Below are 14,740 nucleotides of genomic sequence, written 5' to 3'. Positions count from 1 at the left end.
ACAATGTGGGCAATTTCAGTCTGGGTCTCAGGTGTGAACAGTACAGGCCTTTAGGATATAAACAATAGATGTGTCACAAGTGTGAACAATGCAGGGGGATCACAGGTGTGAACAATACAGGGGATCACAGTATGAATTTGAGGTTTAAACAGTGCAGGGGCCAGTTAATCTCTAGTGATACCTTTTAAATTTTACATATGGTAAACAGACACAGCATGTGGGGGGGCCACAGAAGGGGGACGGCCCGCGGGTCGCCAGTTGGACAGCCCTGGGTTAGAGTAAAGTTAGGGTTTGGGTGGGAACTAAATGGATGTAGGAAGGCATAAAGCAATAGAGTGGTGTGGGAGAGTGCAGGAGAATGTAGTAAGGGTATGAATGATTGAAGGGAAGCACATTTTTATTTCTTTCAGACCAGGAATGATTTGTTTGAAAAATACACCCAAAGTTTAAATTGCAATGCTATGAGTAGGCATTGTTTTAGGTGTTGATAAAAAAAAAATCAACCAGGTGGCAAAATGCTTTTAATAACATGTGCCATTGACCTTAAAATGTATCCGTTCTGCAGAATTTGACTTATATGCCAAAACTAATTATCTTATTGCTTGTCTGGCATTTGCTCCAGCTCCAGTTGAGCATTTTTTTTTCAATGTGGAAAATATTCCATATAGTTACAATACAGTAAATAGAGCCCCTTACCAATGTGCTGAACTGGAACACTGTTTATTTTTGGAATGGTTGGCTCTAAAACATGATCAAAAGACCAATATAACCGCAGGTTTTCCATAAAAATTTTGCTTTTCCGGGGGTTATAGCTTATAGCATACACTTGTGTGTATCTTTTTTTGTAAGAGCCTATAAGCTGCCCTGTTCAATTGACCACATTCCCAATGATGTCACACAGGGCACTTAATTTTCCCCCTCCTTCCAACTGCATTATTATAATGGAGTTGCAAACAAATATACCCCTTTGTTCAACATGAGTTCAGTAAATATGTAAAAGTGAAATTCAAGTGAAAAAGAATCCAAGTGAAACTTCCCCGTTTTTGTGATTGTTTTGTTAGCAGCAGTTGGCTATGCAGGGAATTCTCTACTTCATAAGGACCAAACATGGAGTAACTTTTATTTCCCTGTTAAGCTCAACAAAAAACATAGATTTTACATGATTAAAACTATTAACAAAAAGTATGTTCAGCAACCCTATTCATTGAACTCATTTTATACCCACTTGTGAAGGATGTGTATAATGGTAGTCCAGCACACTCCTTAAATGTTCAAAGGGTCAGAACAGTTTGGAAATACACCAGAATAGCTAATGAACAGGGCAAGGTACAATGTTTTGTGCCTGACTGTGAGTAATTCTAGTGTCTCTTAAATTCCATCAGTACAGCATATGAGTTTTACAGGGGCATCCCCTTGGATACCTTTTACTGGCACATCATTAACAAGTCATTACTTGCACTTTTCACTGCATGCACATCAAAATTGCAAGGGTGCTGAATGCAGCAACTTGACTGGGCTCACATTATCGAAGATTATGTTATGATTATGGGATTACGGTTGACTGTTAAGGTCACGGGCATAACAACTATCCCCAGGTCATTAGTGTTTGCACATGAAATACAATCTCAAGAATTCCCAGAATGGATCATTGTCGCCTAATGACATGCAGTGAAAGGCAGCAGCCTATATTGTATTTTTTTTCTGAGGTGCATTTAGTGTTCTGTCTACAGAATAAAATGACCCCTCTAGTGGCCCATTATGAGAACTGTAGTTGGAGTAGATGTCCTGTGCATGCACAGCCTGCCACATTAGTTGAAGTATGCATTCTGTAATTTGTAATTCTGTTGAAAGCATGGGCAATATACATTTTCTTATAGAATTTCATGTGTCATATATTCTGCTTTGTAGTTGTGTGGTCTCTCTTTCTGACACAGGGTTCCCACATAATCTATCTGGGCAATTGCTGTGTAGAAAATGTTGTTGGGTTTTATGTCAGAGTATGAGTTTGTTAACAGAAGGTCACTGGTGTTGACCATTTCAGAAGAATCAGCAGTTTTATGAAGCAGCCTTGAAAATGCAGCAGGAGAGCAGCCTGGTTCAGACTTCTGCTGCAACACACGTACCCATGCCAATCTACAGCCTAGCAGCTTCCGCCAGCACACTGAACAGCAGCAGTACAACCACTACCAGCAGTAGCGTCCCTGCCTCCGTCATAGTGAGCAGCAGTGCCGGCTCTGCCTCCCAGCTCAACCGTGAGCTAGTCCAGAACCTCGGAACCGCAGCGGAGCCCAAAGGACAGAGCCACATACCTCATTTCCCATCCAGCCAGTCTCAGCAGGCTCTGGCCTGCCAGGTAGCCACTCAGTTACTGACACACCCCTCAAACTCAGTCTGCTTCAACCCAAATCTTTCTCTGGCTACCCCTCTAATTTTCTTTCTACCTCCCTCTGGTGGCAGTTTCCCACCTCATCTGCGCCCCTTACTTTTCTTTATTTCCTTTGTAGTGGTTTTTTAAAACATTCAAGTATTTAGCCCGGCCATCATTATGGGAAATTTCGAATGGGTCCTAGTTAATTTGAAATCTACAGATTAATCTATTCTTGCCATGTTTACATGTGTATCAAATTAAATGGGACCTCTATAGTTTGTCAACAGAAACGGCATCATTTTGCTCCTGGCTGCCTTGCGTTCTTTGCAAAAGAAAACCCCACAGGATTTAGCTGTTAGGGCTGTGCAAAAAATGGAAAACCTTTGCCTCCATTACTTTTAATTTCCTTAACCTGATGCTGATTTCACTAACTACATCTCCAGGTTTTTTTTTTTAAAATTGCTCTGTCAAATTTATATTGCACCTTTCCGGAAATTTGTCCTAATTTTTCCAAAGAATAATCCTCTATGATTTATTTAATAAATCCATTAGAATATGGAGAAGCCGCACACCACACACTCCCAAAAGGTTCTTCTTACCCTTATTTAATAAATCCCCTTTTTGTATCCTGTACCTGGACAGAACACATTCTGTACTAGAATGTGCTTTATGAACCTTCTTTGCAAACAGGAGATAAATAGCACAGGTGCTGTCACAAGTTGCAGCGAATCCGCAGTTCGTTTTGACTGCAGGTTGACAATGAAAGAAAAGACCTGATTAATTACTTTTGGCAAGTTCATTTGAGCAAAGTTAGCACTTTAGCAAATTAACTGTTTAGAATGATCCTCCGTTCTTCCTCATCCTGCTTCAACTGCCATCTATCCTCTGCTCTGCTCACAAGCTTGTACTTTTACTAATTCCTTCTCAGTGCTGCTGATGCTGCTTTCTCCTCTGTACAACGCCTCCTCTAAATTTCGCTGTATTTTTTGTCTTTCACGCAAAGTTTTTGCTTCTATTGTATATTGTTTTGTACCATGGTGTTGGGTCAGTTCAGTGATAAGACTCCATCATTTTACAAGAGCATAAAGTAGTATGCATTGGGAATGTTCTAAAACCCACCTTTAACCTAATTAAAACATTTTCACCCTTTGAATCTCAGCTCTTGTAGGTAATATTGGAGGCTTCATTCACTTAAAAGGCTAAAACTGGAAATATCAATTTAATTAAATATGACTTATTCTTGTATAAAAGCTATATTGAAGATGTTTCTGTATGTGACCTGAATGTGTCGTTTCTCAGAAGGCTAACGGAAGTAAATTTCGTTAGCATTTCTCATATGAGAAATAACTACATCCCAGCCAGACCCACACTTATATGAAAATGGCATATTCGTTATTTCTGAACAATATACATGTTCTAGTTTTTGCCTCTTTTGTATAAGAATAACTTTAATTTTGACATTGCTCTTCTTTAGATTGGTCAAACTGTTGTTAATCAACAGATTTACTAGTGGAAGCATTTACAAAGGCTGTTGTGTGACAAGCTTCTTCTTTCATTTTCACCTTTCAGATTCCATCCGGACAACAGAAGCTGCCCGGAGCCTCCCCATCCCACTCGCTACCTCATCCCCCAAGCCCACAGTTACAGCCTTCCTCTTCCCACCTTTCTCAAATGCAGTCACCCCATCAATCTCGTCCCCCCTCGCAGCCACAGCCCCTTTCGAGGCCACCATCTCGTCCCCATTCACGTCCTCCATCTCAGCCACAGAGTGTTCCCCGCCCTCCATCCGAACCCCTCTCTCGATCGTGTACCCCACAAATGCAGAATCTGTTTGTCATTCAAAACCAAATTGCCTCACCACATGGGTCCTCACAGCACCCCTTACGCCCCCCATCTCAACCTCAGGTACAGACTCCATTTGCTTCCCACCAGCCGTCAGATATTCCACAAACTTTGTCTTCCCCTCAGCAGCACATTCAGCTTCAAGTTCAGTTGAGCACCCCTCAATCCGAGGTTCGAGCAGGTGTCCCTGTCTCCCTCCAAGCCACTCCTCCATCAGATCCCCAGACCCACTCATTCCAACTACAGTTCCCCATCAAAACATCCATCTCACCTCAAACTGCTGGTCAGCCGCTCCATCTGACCGCAGACTCCCAGCGTACCTTCCAGATGACACAAAGTCAGATACAGGCACTCTCTCTCCAAAACTCAGTGCCCCAACAAAAACAGCTGTTGGAAAGATATCAACAGGTATGGCTCTTTTGTGTGTATATTAATTAAATGTTTCACTGTTTGCTTTAGAGAATGCCACATAGACTAGAAATAGTACATATTCTGGAAAATATTGAACCATAGCACGCCAGACATTTTCTCCATTGGTGTTTTTCCTCAGCAACAAAAACCTGTGGCCAGTCAGCCTTTCTTCCACTAAAGTGAGTGACAAACGATAGCATCCAAATAATGCACATGGCCTGCAATCATTTTACCTCTGATGGGGACATACGGTTGCCATTCAGGTGTATGACAGGCAGCCTGAGTTGTATGTGTTTGTCCACGAGTGTAAATATGTCACAACAGCCACTGCAATAGCAATCTTAACACATCCAGAAGATTCTACCCTAAGGATATTGCCGTTTGAGAAAACTGTGGCTCCTTGATTTTATTTAGTTTTGTATTTGATGGACTTTCCCAGTGCATTTGTTATCCTGCCTCTCTGACCTTTATGTTAATTGTAATTTGCAGTGACAGAACACATTGGGTTGATGGGGAGCCCTGTAGTTAACACGTGTATTGATGGAGTAATTGCAGAGCTTTCAGAAGAGACCAGTATTTTACAAAAAGATCATGGGGCTGCTTTGTAATTAATCCATTCAAACTTGTGTTTTTTAACTACATGGCATCCTTTTGAACAGCAAGAGTATTTAACTTTCATAATGAGATTTACATTTCATAATTAGACTTTTTGACATTTTAACTGGTTATATGTATGCAGTTCTAGCTGCAATACTCATTTGTATAGTAGGAGGCCAGTAGCAGCACCTGGTATATAGAAATGTCGTTATTATTATTATAATTGACGGTGTTATTTCGCAGTCACCCATGGCATGCATTCAACAATGGGTTAATCTCCCTCTGGGCCAATGGACAGGACCTCCTCCAAAGTTAAAAGTCAACTCCTTCCCTACTCATATTTTTTTTTTGTCCTGTCCAGAGGCCAATGGATGGATGCAGGTCATCACACTTATGATGTTTATAGTTCCCAGCTATAGGGGGGTTCTCTCTGGATCTTTTCTCTCTTCCTCCAATTTGGTTGCTGGAGGCTCCCCAATACTGGTGTTAGCTAAGGAGGGCCGGATCTGGCGATGTACGAGCCAGGGAGGCCAGCTGTTACCTCCCATCAGTGGGTTAGGACGGCGAAGAAAAACTACAAAGATCGGAGCGCAGTCCGTGGCGCCACTCCGGAGCCTCTGTAGGTATCGTTGGTGGTTGCGGTGTAGTGATGTCATGAAATACGCAACACAGCCCCACCGTAGCCTAAATGGCAGGGAATGCCTAGAGGGCTGCGGCAAGCGGAATCACTGGTGTTGGAGGCAGCTCAGTGAAGCTGAAATCATAAATAAGTGAGTGTCACTTAAAAAGTAAACTGCAAGGTTCCTCTGAAATGGGTGTAGGCAGCTACCGGAAGCGTAGGGGGTGCCATCTTGGAGAAGGGCATTTAGTGCCGCATTGGAATATTTGGAGCCAAATAATGGCTGCAATAGCGTGGTGACATGGAACATGTTTTAAGCATAATTTTAAAACCACTCATTGCAATATATAAACTATGCTGGATCCAGGCAGTTTCTTTATAGGTATTTGGGACTTTCTGTTCACTGCTATTTTGCTGGAGGTTGATGCAAGTTAATAGCCTGAGAACAGGTAGGCGAAGGATGATATTCCTTTTCACCAACATATCCTGTAACATGTAGCTCACATCTTATGTGCAGCATCCTTATGGATCTTGGGATGCCGTGCAAACCACCTCACCACAAGAAGAAAAGGTGAGTCACTTATATTATTATGCAGCCTTCCTGTCGCTGAAAAGAAGGACAAGACACTGGAAAAATCTACTCCTGTGGCACAGAGCCAGAAAGAACCAGGGACAGCACAAGTACAAGGAAACCAAGCCTTTGCAGAGTCTTTAGCAGCGGTCATTAAGCAAGCAGTGGTCAATTGTTTCCAGGAAGTGGCAGGTGCCAATAAAAGACAAAGGCACTCTAGGGTCTGAAGAGGGGGAAATTGACTCGGATAAATAGTCTAATTTTGATTTGACTGTAATACAGCCATTGATTAAGGCAAAGTGTCAAACACTGACATTTCCCTCTGAACCCTCTAAGCCTACTTCAGCAGATAAGCTCTTTCCATCATTAAAAAAGAGGTAAGCCTGCTCTCCTGTACATGCCTCAATTAAAGAAATAACTATGGCAGAATGCAAAAAAAATCAGAAAAGAGACAGCAAAGAGAGGTGACATTTTTGAAGAAATATCCCTTTTGATTTTTTAAGTCACTTCACTATAGATCCTGCAGAATGGAGCCTTCACTAGGACATCTTCCAAGAGGTCTGGGGATCCCAGACGTGGATGACATGGCGTCGATACACAACAGAAAGTATCAAAAAAGTTCTTCTCGAGATTCCCATGCAAGGAAGTAGCAACACTAAACGGCCTAAGGAAAGATTGGTCCGTGGGGTTGATTATATTATTCCTAATTCCTCTCATATGGAAGATACTGAGGAAAGTAAATCGGAAAGCAGCAGAAGCTGTAGTAGTGATTCTCTTTTGGCCAAGGAGGCCATGGTTTCTGTTGCTTCACAGGCTAACCTTGACAGAATCCAGTAGAATCTCCAGGGTGGTTATCCCAAGGGATGTTTTAATGCCAGGAGGAGAATCATCTGTCCTTGATGGCCTGGAGATTGAAAGGGAGAGGCTTAAGAAGCTGAACTTAAAGAAAGATGTAATTGAATTTCTTCTGAAATCAAGAAAACGTTTGTCTGCACAATTTTAAAAAAAAGTTCTTGAAATTCACAATTGCTGGGGGTCAGAACCCCAACTGTATATCAGCCTCATTTCTAGGGGATTTCCTGTTTGTAGGATATCAGAAAGGCCTTCATCTGAATATGCTTAAAGTGCAAATATCAGCAGTGTCTGCATTAACAGGGATGAGTTGGGCTCTGGACCCATTAGTGCAATTTTTTTTAAGGCACTAATGCAAATAAAACCTTGCATTAAGAGAATATCTCCGCCATGGGATCTACCTTTTGTGTTAGATGCATTAACACTGACTCCTTTTGAACCAGTACAGGAGACATCTTTTTGGAACTTCACCTTAGTTGTTTTGTTGGTGACCGTTACCTCAGCCTGTCAAGCGGGAGAATTTTCAGCTTTATGTGCATCAGAACATTTCAAGACATTCTAAAAGGACAAAGTGGTACCTGCCTTTAAGTTTCTTCCTAAAGTGGTGTCCAAGTTTCATATGGATTTAGGGGTGGCACTTCCCTCGTTTTGTCGTCTCCAAGAACACAAAAGGAAGCTCGTTGGCATACATTGGATTTAGTCAGAGCAATAAAAGACTACCTGGAGAGAACAAGTACCTGGAGAAAGTCAGACCATTTGTTTGTGATTCCCTGTGGTTTTAGGAAAAGTCAAGCTCTGTTTTAAGAAGACCATAAATTATTGGATTACAGAGGCTATTGCTAAAGCATACAATTCAGCAGACAGGAAGGTTTCCGGGGGGCTTAAAGCCCATTCCACTAGGGCATTGGCAAGTTCCTGGGCGATGGAGGCCAAAACATCACCAGGAAGTAATCTCTGCAAGATGGTTGTCACTCAATACTTCAAAATCATTATAAGTTGGATGTCCTTGCCTCGCAAGAAGCCAAATTTGGAAGAAAAGTCTTCCAATTAGTTGTACATTTCACTCAACAAAAGCATATGATTTCACTGCAATTTGTGTAGTAGTCCCTCCCTGATACCAGCTTTGGTAGTTCCCATTGGTGAATGCATGCCATGGGTGACTAGGAAAACAGGAAATTGTTTATTACTCACCGTAATTTCTGTTTCCTGGTCACCTTCCATAGCAGCATTCACCAGGGAATTCCCGCCCTATATGGACAAGCTTACAGTATAACCAAGAACGATGAGTTGGGGAGGAGTTAACTTTTACCTTTGGAGAAGGTCCTGTCCATTGGCCTGGAGGGCGATTAACCCATTGGTGAATGCTGCCATGGAAGCTGACCAGGAAACAGAAATTACCTTGAGTAATAAACAATTTTCTGTTTTTTTCCTAAGAAGTTGCAAATATGAGTATAGCATGTATTCAGAGCATAATGACAATTCCAGGTCCCTGAAGGCATATGTGCTGTCAGTGTATGAAAAGAGAAATTGTTGCAAAGTCAGTTTCTTATAGTAGCAGTTTATGCTATACGTGCTTAATAAAACATACAGTAGAACCCCCATTTTACATTTTTCAGGGCACCAGAAAAAAATGGTGTAAAATCCAGGAAAATGTAAAATCTGGGAAATTTATTATGCATAATATATATAAATATATATATATATATATATATATATTATTTATATATATATATATATATATATATATATATATATATATATAATGTGTGTGGGACCACAAAAAACAGTGTAACATTAGGGAAGAATCAGGTGATGTAAAATTGAGGTTTCATGGTACTAGCAAAGGATATTCAACCCTGTGACCTATATTTATCTGTGCAAATTGGGACAGGTTTATGAAAAATAGCCAGTTTTTGCACATGATGGCAACCAATCAGCAGATAGCTTTAAGTAGTGTACTGCATTTTCAAAGCTGAAAAAAGATCTGCTTTCTATGGGTTATTGCTAAAGAGCAGTGTATCTCATTATTCCTTAAATTGTCAAGTAAAGCCACTTTGGATGTTTGACATGAGAAAGCAGTAGCTTGTGAACAAAATGTCATATAATAGGAAATGCCACAAAAGCATTTGCTGCTTTCTAAACCCATAATTTACTGGGCAATGGAACGTATGTTTTTTAGATCAGCACAGAACTTTGAGGCAGATCTTTACCAATCAAAATTCCTTTTCCTATTGATAACATTTCCTATATCACTTGTGTCGGGTAAGGCTCCACTGCAGTAGTGAAATTGGGCTTGGAAGTATTCCAGCCCGTCATGATTTTGCTTCACCATCAAGCCGGCAGTCACTATTGCAGCTAGAGAAAGGTTCGGGAGCCTCACACAGGTCCCCATAGATGCAAAGATTTTTCTTTGGTGAACGACCGATTTTAGTGAAATCTGACCAATCCGTCAAATTATCGTGAGGTTAGTGGGAATGGAACGATCGTACATCTTAAGATTTTTCGTCCGACATCTGTCAGAAAATTGATTGGCCAGGTTAAAAAATTATCGGCCCCAGTGCAATCTATCTATGTTTGCAGGGCCAAGCAGGCAGCTACCCTTTGTTTTCCTGGCAATATCGCCTGAAATGGTCTTTTTAGTTGAAGGACATATCATCATACATTTAAACGATCATTTCGAGATAATCGTGGTCTCACGATAACGAAAAGATCTTTTAAAGATCTTTACATCTATGGCCAGATTTAAGGGTTGGGGAAGACACGTTGATTGTTTAATCTCATTAGATTAGTGGCAGAACATCTTTATGTCTTGTATCACTTAAGTTAAGCAAGTATATTGTGGGAACAGATAACTTAGAGACATATTTATCATGCTGTATGCAACTGTGGAGGAAAAACATTACTGGAGATGTTGCACATAGCAACCAGTCAGATCTTTGCGTTTGTTTCCTAACTTGTACTTGACTGTTGAAATCTAATTGTTGATTGGTTGCTATGGGCAGCATCATTGATGATGGTTTTCTCCAATGTTTTACACAGCATGATTAATAGGCCCCTATAGTGTCTTGAAGCAGCAGGTATAAAATGGAAAGTAGCTGCAGGTAATGAACAGCAGCTAGCTGTGTCTGTTTTCAACTGAGAGGGCCATGGTGATCAAAATTGCCTGAGGCTTTAGGTTGATGGCACATGGGGTGGGTGGCAGAATACTTGCAATTTTTCCTCTGTTGACCTGAATGGGCAGACAGCCAATGCATTGGGAGTGGGCGGGCAGCACATTTTGTTTTGTACATTGGGTAGGTGGGCAGTTGTGTGTGGGTTTTTGCCACAGGGGGTAGGAGGAGTGGGCCCTTGAGGGTTGGTTCTATAAACCTTATCAGAACGCCTGCTTATGACTGGCGACATACAAAAAGAGCAGCTGTGATCTGAACCCAGCACCCCATTTTTTGTATTTTAATCAATTAAAAGGATTGATCCTTTGGATTATATTTTATAATGCACTCCTATTAAAGCGAGACAATTTGCACATGGTTACTGTGGAAATGTTCAACAAATGCTAAATGTGCATGCTATTTTTGGGATTTAAGTTAACCTTTAATCTTTTAAGTTTAATCTTACTTAATTATGCTTATTTTTATATATGATGACTAATTTTCCTGAAAAATAAATTTTTGTGGTGGTTGCCTGCTGCTTACTTATTAGGCTTTGATGTAGTTCCATAATTAAAACAAATGTTATTTTCTTTTCAGATGCAGCAGCTGCAGCAAGGACTAATGCTTCCCTCCCATCAGCCAGCAACCAGCACCCAGACATCCCCAGCACTTGGGGGACAGTACAGTGGGCAGGCTCCCTCTGTACTGACCAGTGGACAAGGCCAATCTGTGCCCACCCAAGGCCCTCTGCTTGGGCATTCCCCTGGACAGGTGCAGGTTGGAGGAAGTAGCCAGACAGCACATCTTTCAACACTACTTCAGCAGCAACAGGCAACTGTTCTTGTAAACAATTCAGGTAAGGTCCATCTATCTTGGCATTCTAGTTAAGATATTCTGTGCCCCTATTCTCATGTAATAGCTCCAAACCATTGTTTCCGATCGACAGGGCCTGCTACTGTGCCCCTAGACGCAAATGTTTATCCTGGCACTGTGGGAAAATCTGTCAGTGGACAGAGTAAATCTATCGCTACTCTTCCAGTGCAAACACCGGTAAGATTTTTACACCAAGAATTTTATGTATGTTTTTAACCCTTTGTTCTGAACTCTTCTGCTTTAAACTAACATGCTTTTTTGTTCCAGGCCAAGACAGCAGTGATCAGTTCAGTTTCTGGACTGAGTTTGGGCAAGGGCTCTGTTCAGATCCAGTTTGTTGGCAAAGGCATATCTCAGATTGTTCCCACTGCTCAGACAACGACCCAGCCACAGGTTTGTTCTTTTCTATCTGTTATTTTAAGTGTTCAGACCTTGGTAAGTAATTACTGCCTGAAGTCACTCTGCATAAAAACACATACAAAATGTATGCTGTTTTTTACACTGCCAAGCCTGGCTATGTGTAGAGAATGTTGTCACTGTTTTTTTGAACCTCATGATAAATTGGCCCCTTTCTGTGCAATAACAGAAGTAAAAAAAATATTCACACTCAACAGGTGTGATAATAGTAGAAATGTTGGGCTATCCGTGACCTTTCTCAAGGGCAACACACACATTGTGTTTGTGTATATACATATACAGTAATACCTTTTTTTTGTATAATAGAAGTCATGGATCATTGTTTTATTTTTACATGTACTTTCTTGCCCATGTCGCATGTAATGATGATAGTTTGCTTAAACAAAGATTTTTAACTCTGTATAAGCAAACCTTTCACTTATTGTCGCCACAGTCTGGGCACGCTTTCAGATAAGTGGTAATTTGATTACTGACCCATAAGCAACACGTGTGCCTTCCCCCAGGGGATTTAAATTATAGCCTGCGGAGGGCAGGGGGAAGGCAGTTCGGGGAAATTGTCGCCCGAAGAAGAGGAGATTTGTTGCTGGGGCAACTAATCTCTCTGAATCTGCTTGTGTAGCCGGACCTAAGTTACACATGCAATTTTTATTAGTAGGTTTGTGTAAGTATAAATAGGAAAATGACCCCGGTTTCAACCTTGATTCTTGAAAAAAAAAAAAAATATGGCTCATATCATGACAGATTTTTTTATCTTGTCTTTTGACATTAAAGGATGGAAAATGTTGAATTAGCTCTCTCCTTGGCATTCCAACTAAATGTTTACAAATTGGTATTAGCATTTAGGGATTTAGGGAACATTCTACTGTATCTGTAATTCTAAATGTTTTTCCTTGCTATTTTTTCTCTAGTTTGAAAGTAAATTTGGAGCATTGAAAACACTTCCAACACTACAGCCAAGCAAGGAAGCTTGGTGAGTATTTATAATGTCTAGTAAAGAAACATGGGCCATGAGTACTCTACTGGAAATGCTTCCATGATATAACAAATAGAAATTATTTGCTACAGAAAAAAATAAAACTACTATAAAAAATTAGAGCACTAATATGAGAGCGGGCACAGGACAATGAAGAAAAATATTGGTTAAACACACTACACTGTTGGACCACTGGGAGTCTAGAAATAGGTCAGATATACAAAGATGGAGTGGATGGGGTAATACTACACATATATTAAATAGTGTAATAGACAGATGAGTAAAAAATATGATTTGGTGCTCTATAGAGGTGGTTTGCTTTACAATGGGGTGCTCATAGCAACATCTTCACATTAGAAAGCTTCTCATCTCAAGGCTTTTTCTCTCCTCAGTTTTCTAGAGCATTTGCACAAACATCAAGGCTCTGTTTTGCATCCTGACTACAAGTCTCCCTTTCACTCATTCGAAGATGCCTTTCATAGACTTCTTCCTTACCATGTATATCAAGGTCTTCTGCCAACTACACAGGACTTAAGGAAGGGTGAGTAGGGTACCACCAAGATGTGCATGCATCCAGATGTATGCAGGTATATTATTAGAGCCAGACATATAGATATGTGAATAAAAAATCTGAAAGAAATACAGTATGTTTTAAGAATGATGACTATATACATATAATCATATTATTGTAAACATGTCCTTTAGAACTACTTGCATATGTAGTTTTGTAGAGGATAAGTGTCTTGTCAAAACTAGTCTGAAGCTGCCCTTAAACTTGATCTGCTCATCAACAAACAAATGCGGTCCTAGCCAATAGGATTTTCAAATGGCCACAAACAAGGACCAATAAGCTGCCGGGTCTGTAGGGACCACTAGGTTTTTTTAGCCTGTGTACGGGCAACTTTACAGATTGCTCCACATTTCGTTCTTTGTGTGTTTTCCTCTTTTCTGATTCCCTGTTATCATATGTTTCTCTTACAATACCTCTCCTAGAACTGCATCACATAAAAATTAATTTATGTGATAGTGGGGCCATAAAGGTCATCTAAACCCCCAAAAATGATGGTTATTAGGACCAATTGAAAAGCTGCTTTGAATTTGTCTATCTGTAAACATGCTTTAAAACATACTAATTAATGTCAATTAATTTTTAATAAGATATCTTTTGTTGTTGTAACTCTTTGTTTATTTTCTCTCGCTCCTCAGTTGATGATGAATTTGAGGTTGTATCTACTCAACTTCTAAAGCGTACACAGGCCATGCTAAACAAATATCGCTTGCTGCTCTTGGAGGAATCCAGGGTGAGGAAGATTGATCATTAACCTGTAGCTAAATGGATTAGGTTTGGCAGTATTCCATAATGACTGGGTGCTTTGGTGCCAAGAAGGCCTGTCCCATAGAATTGTAACTACTGTTATCCTGATTAATCCTGCTAAGGGACTAATTATAGCTGTAATTGACACTGGTACATTTGATAATACAATCAGGCCCATAAGGGTAAGGCACATGCCCTTTGGGGAGATTTTAGTCGCCCGTCGCCTCTTTTTCATGCAACTAATCTCCCCAAACTGTCTTGCCGCTGACTAGAATTGAAATTGCCGGTGGAATGGCAGCTTCGTTTTCTGAAGTTTCCATGTGAGACAACTTTGGAAAAAGAAGTGCTCTGAGTGCCATCCCGCCAACGATTTCGATTTTAGCCGGCGGGAAGGCAGTTAGGTGAGATTAGTCGAAGGCAGTTTGGGGAAATCTCCCCGTGTGTGTCTCTGCCCTAAATATTACTGTTATAGAACTGTGTTTGAATAGATTATTTTGACATTTAAACAGCTCTTTGATGCATTATTGTTAAGCACTAACCATAGAAGGTAATCCCAATAAACAATGGGAGCGACTAATTACTTAAAACTTTTTAATCCATGCAGAGAGTGAGCCCTTCTGCAGAGATGGTTATGATTGACAGAATGTTCATTCAGGAGGAAAAAGTTACTTTGTCCTTAGACCGGCAGCTGGCCAAGGAGAGACCAGGTAACATTGCTTTGCTACTTCTATACTTGAAATAATGAAAATGTAC

General features: G+C 40.6%; 1 protein-coding gene across 9 annotated transcripts in view; it reads left to right on the top strand.

Moving 5' to 3' along the window:
* Window positions 1–14,740, top strand: part of bicra.L (BRD4 interacting chromatin remodelling complex associated protein L homeolog) — a 49,435-nt gene that overhangs the window by 31,143 nt on the left and 3,552 nt on the right. For 7 of the 9 annotated variants that reach the window (XM_018230263.2, XM_018230262.2, XM_041572950.1 and 4 more), the window contains 9 exons: window positions 2,042–2,353; window positions 3,938–4,618; window positions 11,007–11,265; window positions 11,356–11,459; window positions 11,550–11,675; window positions 12,608–12,669; window positions 13,065–13,213; window positions 13,879–13,973; window positions 14,592–14,694. In XM_018230263.2, coding sequence (XP_018085752.1) covers window positions 2,042–2,353; window positions 3,938–4,618; window positions 11,007–11,265; window positions 11,356–11,459; window positions 11,550–11,675; window positions 12,608–12,669; window positions 13,065–13,213; window positions 13,879–13,973; window positions 14,592–14,694 — 1,891 coding nt within the window. The remainder of the gene's footprint in view (window positions 1–2,041; window positions 2,354–3,937; window positions 4,619–11,006; window positions 11,266–11,355; window positions 11,460–11,549; window positions 11,676–12,607; window positions 12,670–13,064; window positions 13,214–13,878; window positions 13,974–14,591; window positions 14,695–14,740) is intronic. The other 2 variants (XM_018230268.2, XM_018230269.2) reach the window with 2 other exon arrangements.

Source organism: Xenopus laevis, chromosome 8L, assembly GCF_017654675.1.
Source record: "Xenopus laevis strain J_2021 chromosome 8L, Xenopus_laevis_v10.1, whole genome shotgun sequence".
Taxonomy (NCBI): Eukaryota; Metazoa; Chordata; class Amphibia; order Anura; family Pipidae; genus Xenopus; species Xenopus laevis.
This window is presented reverse-complemented; position numbering and strand designations above follow the sequence as displayed.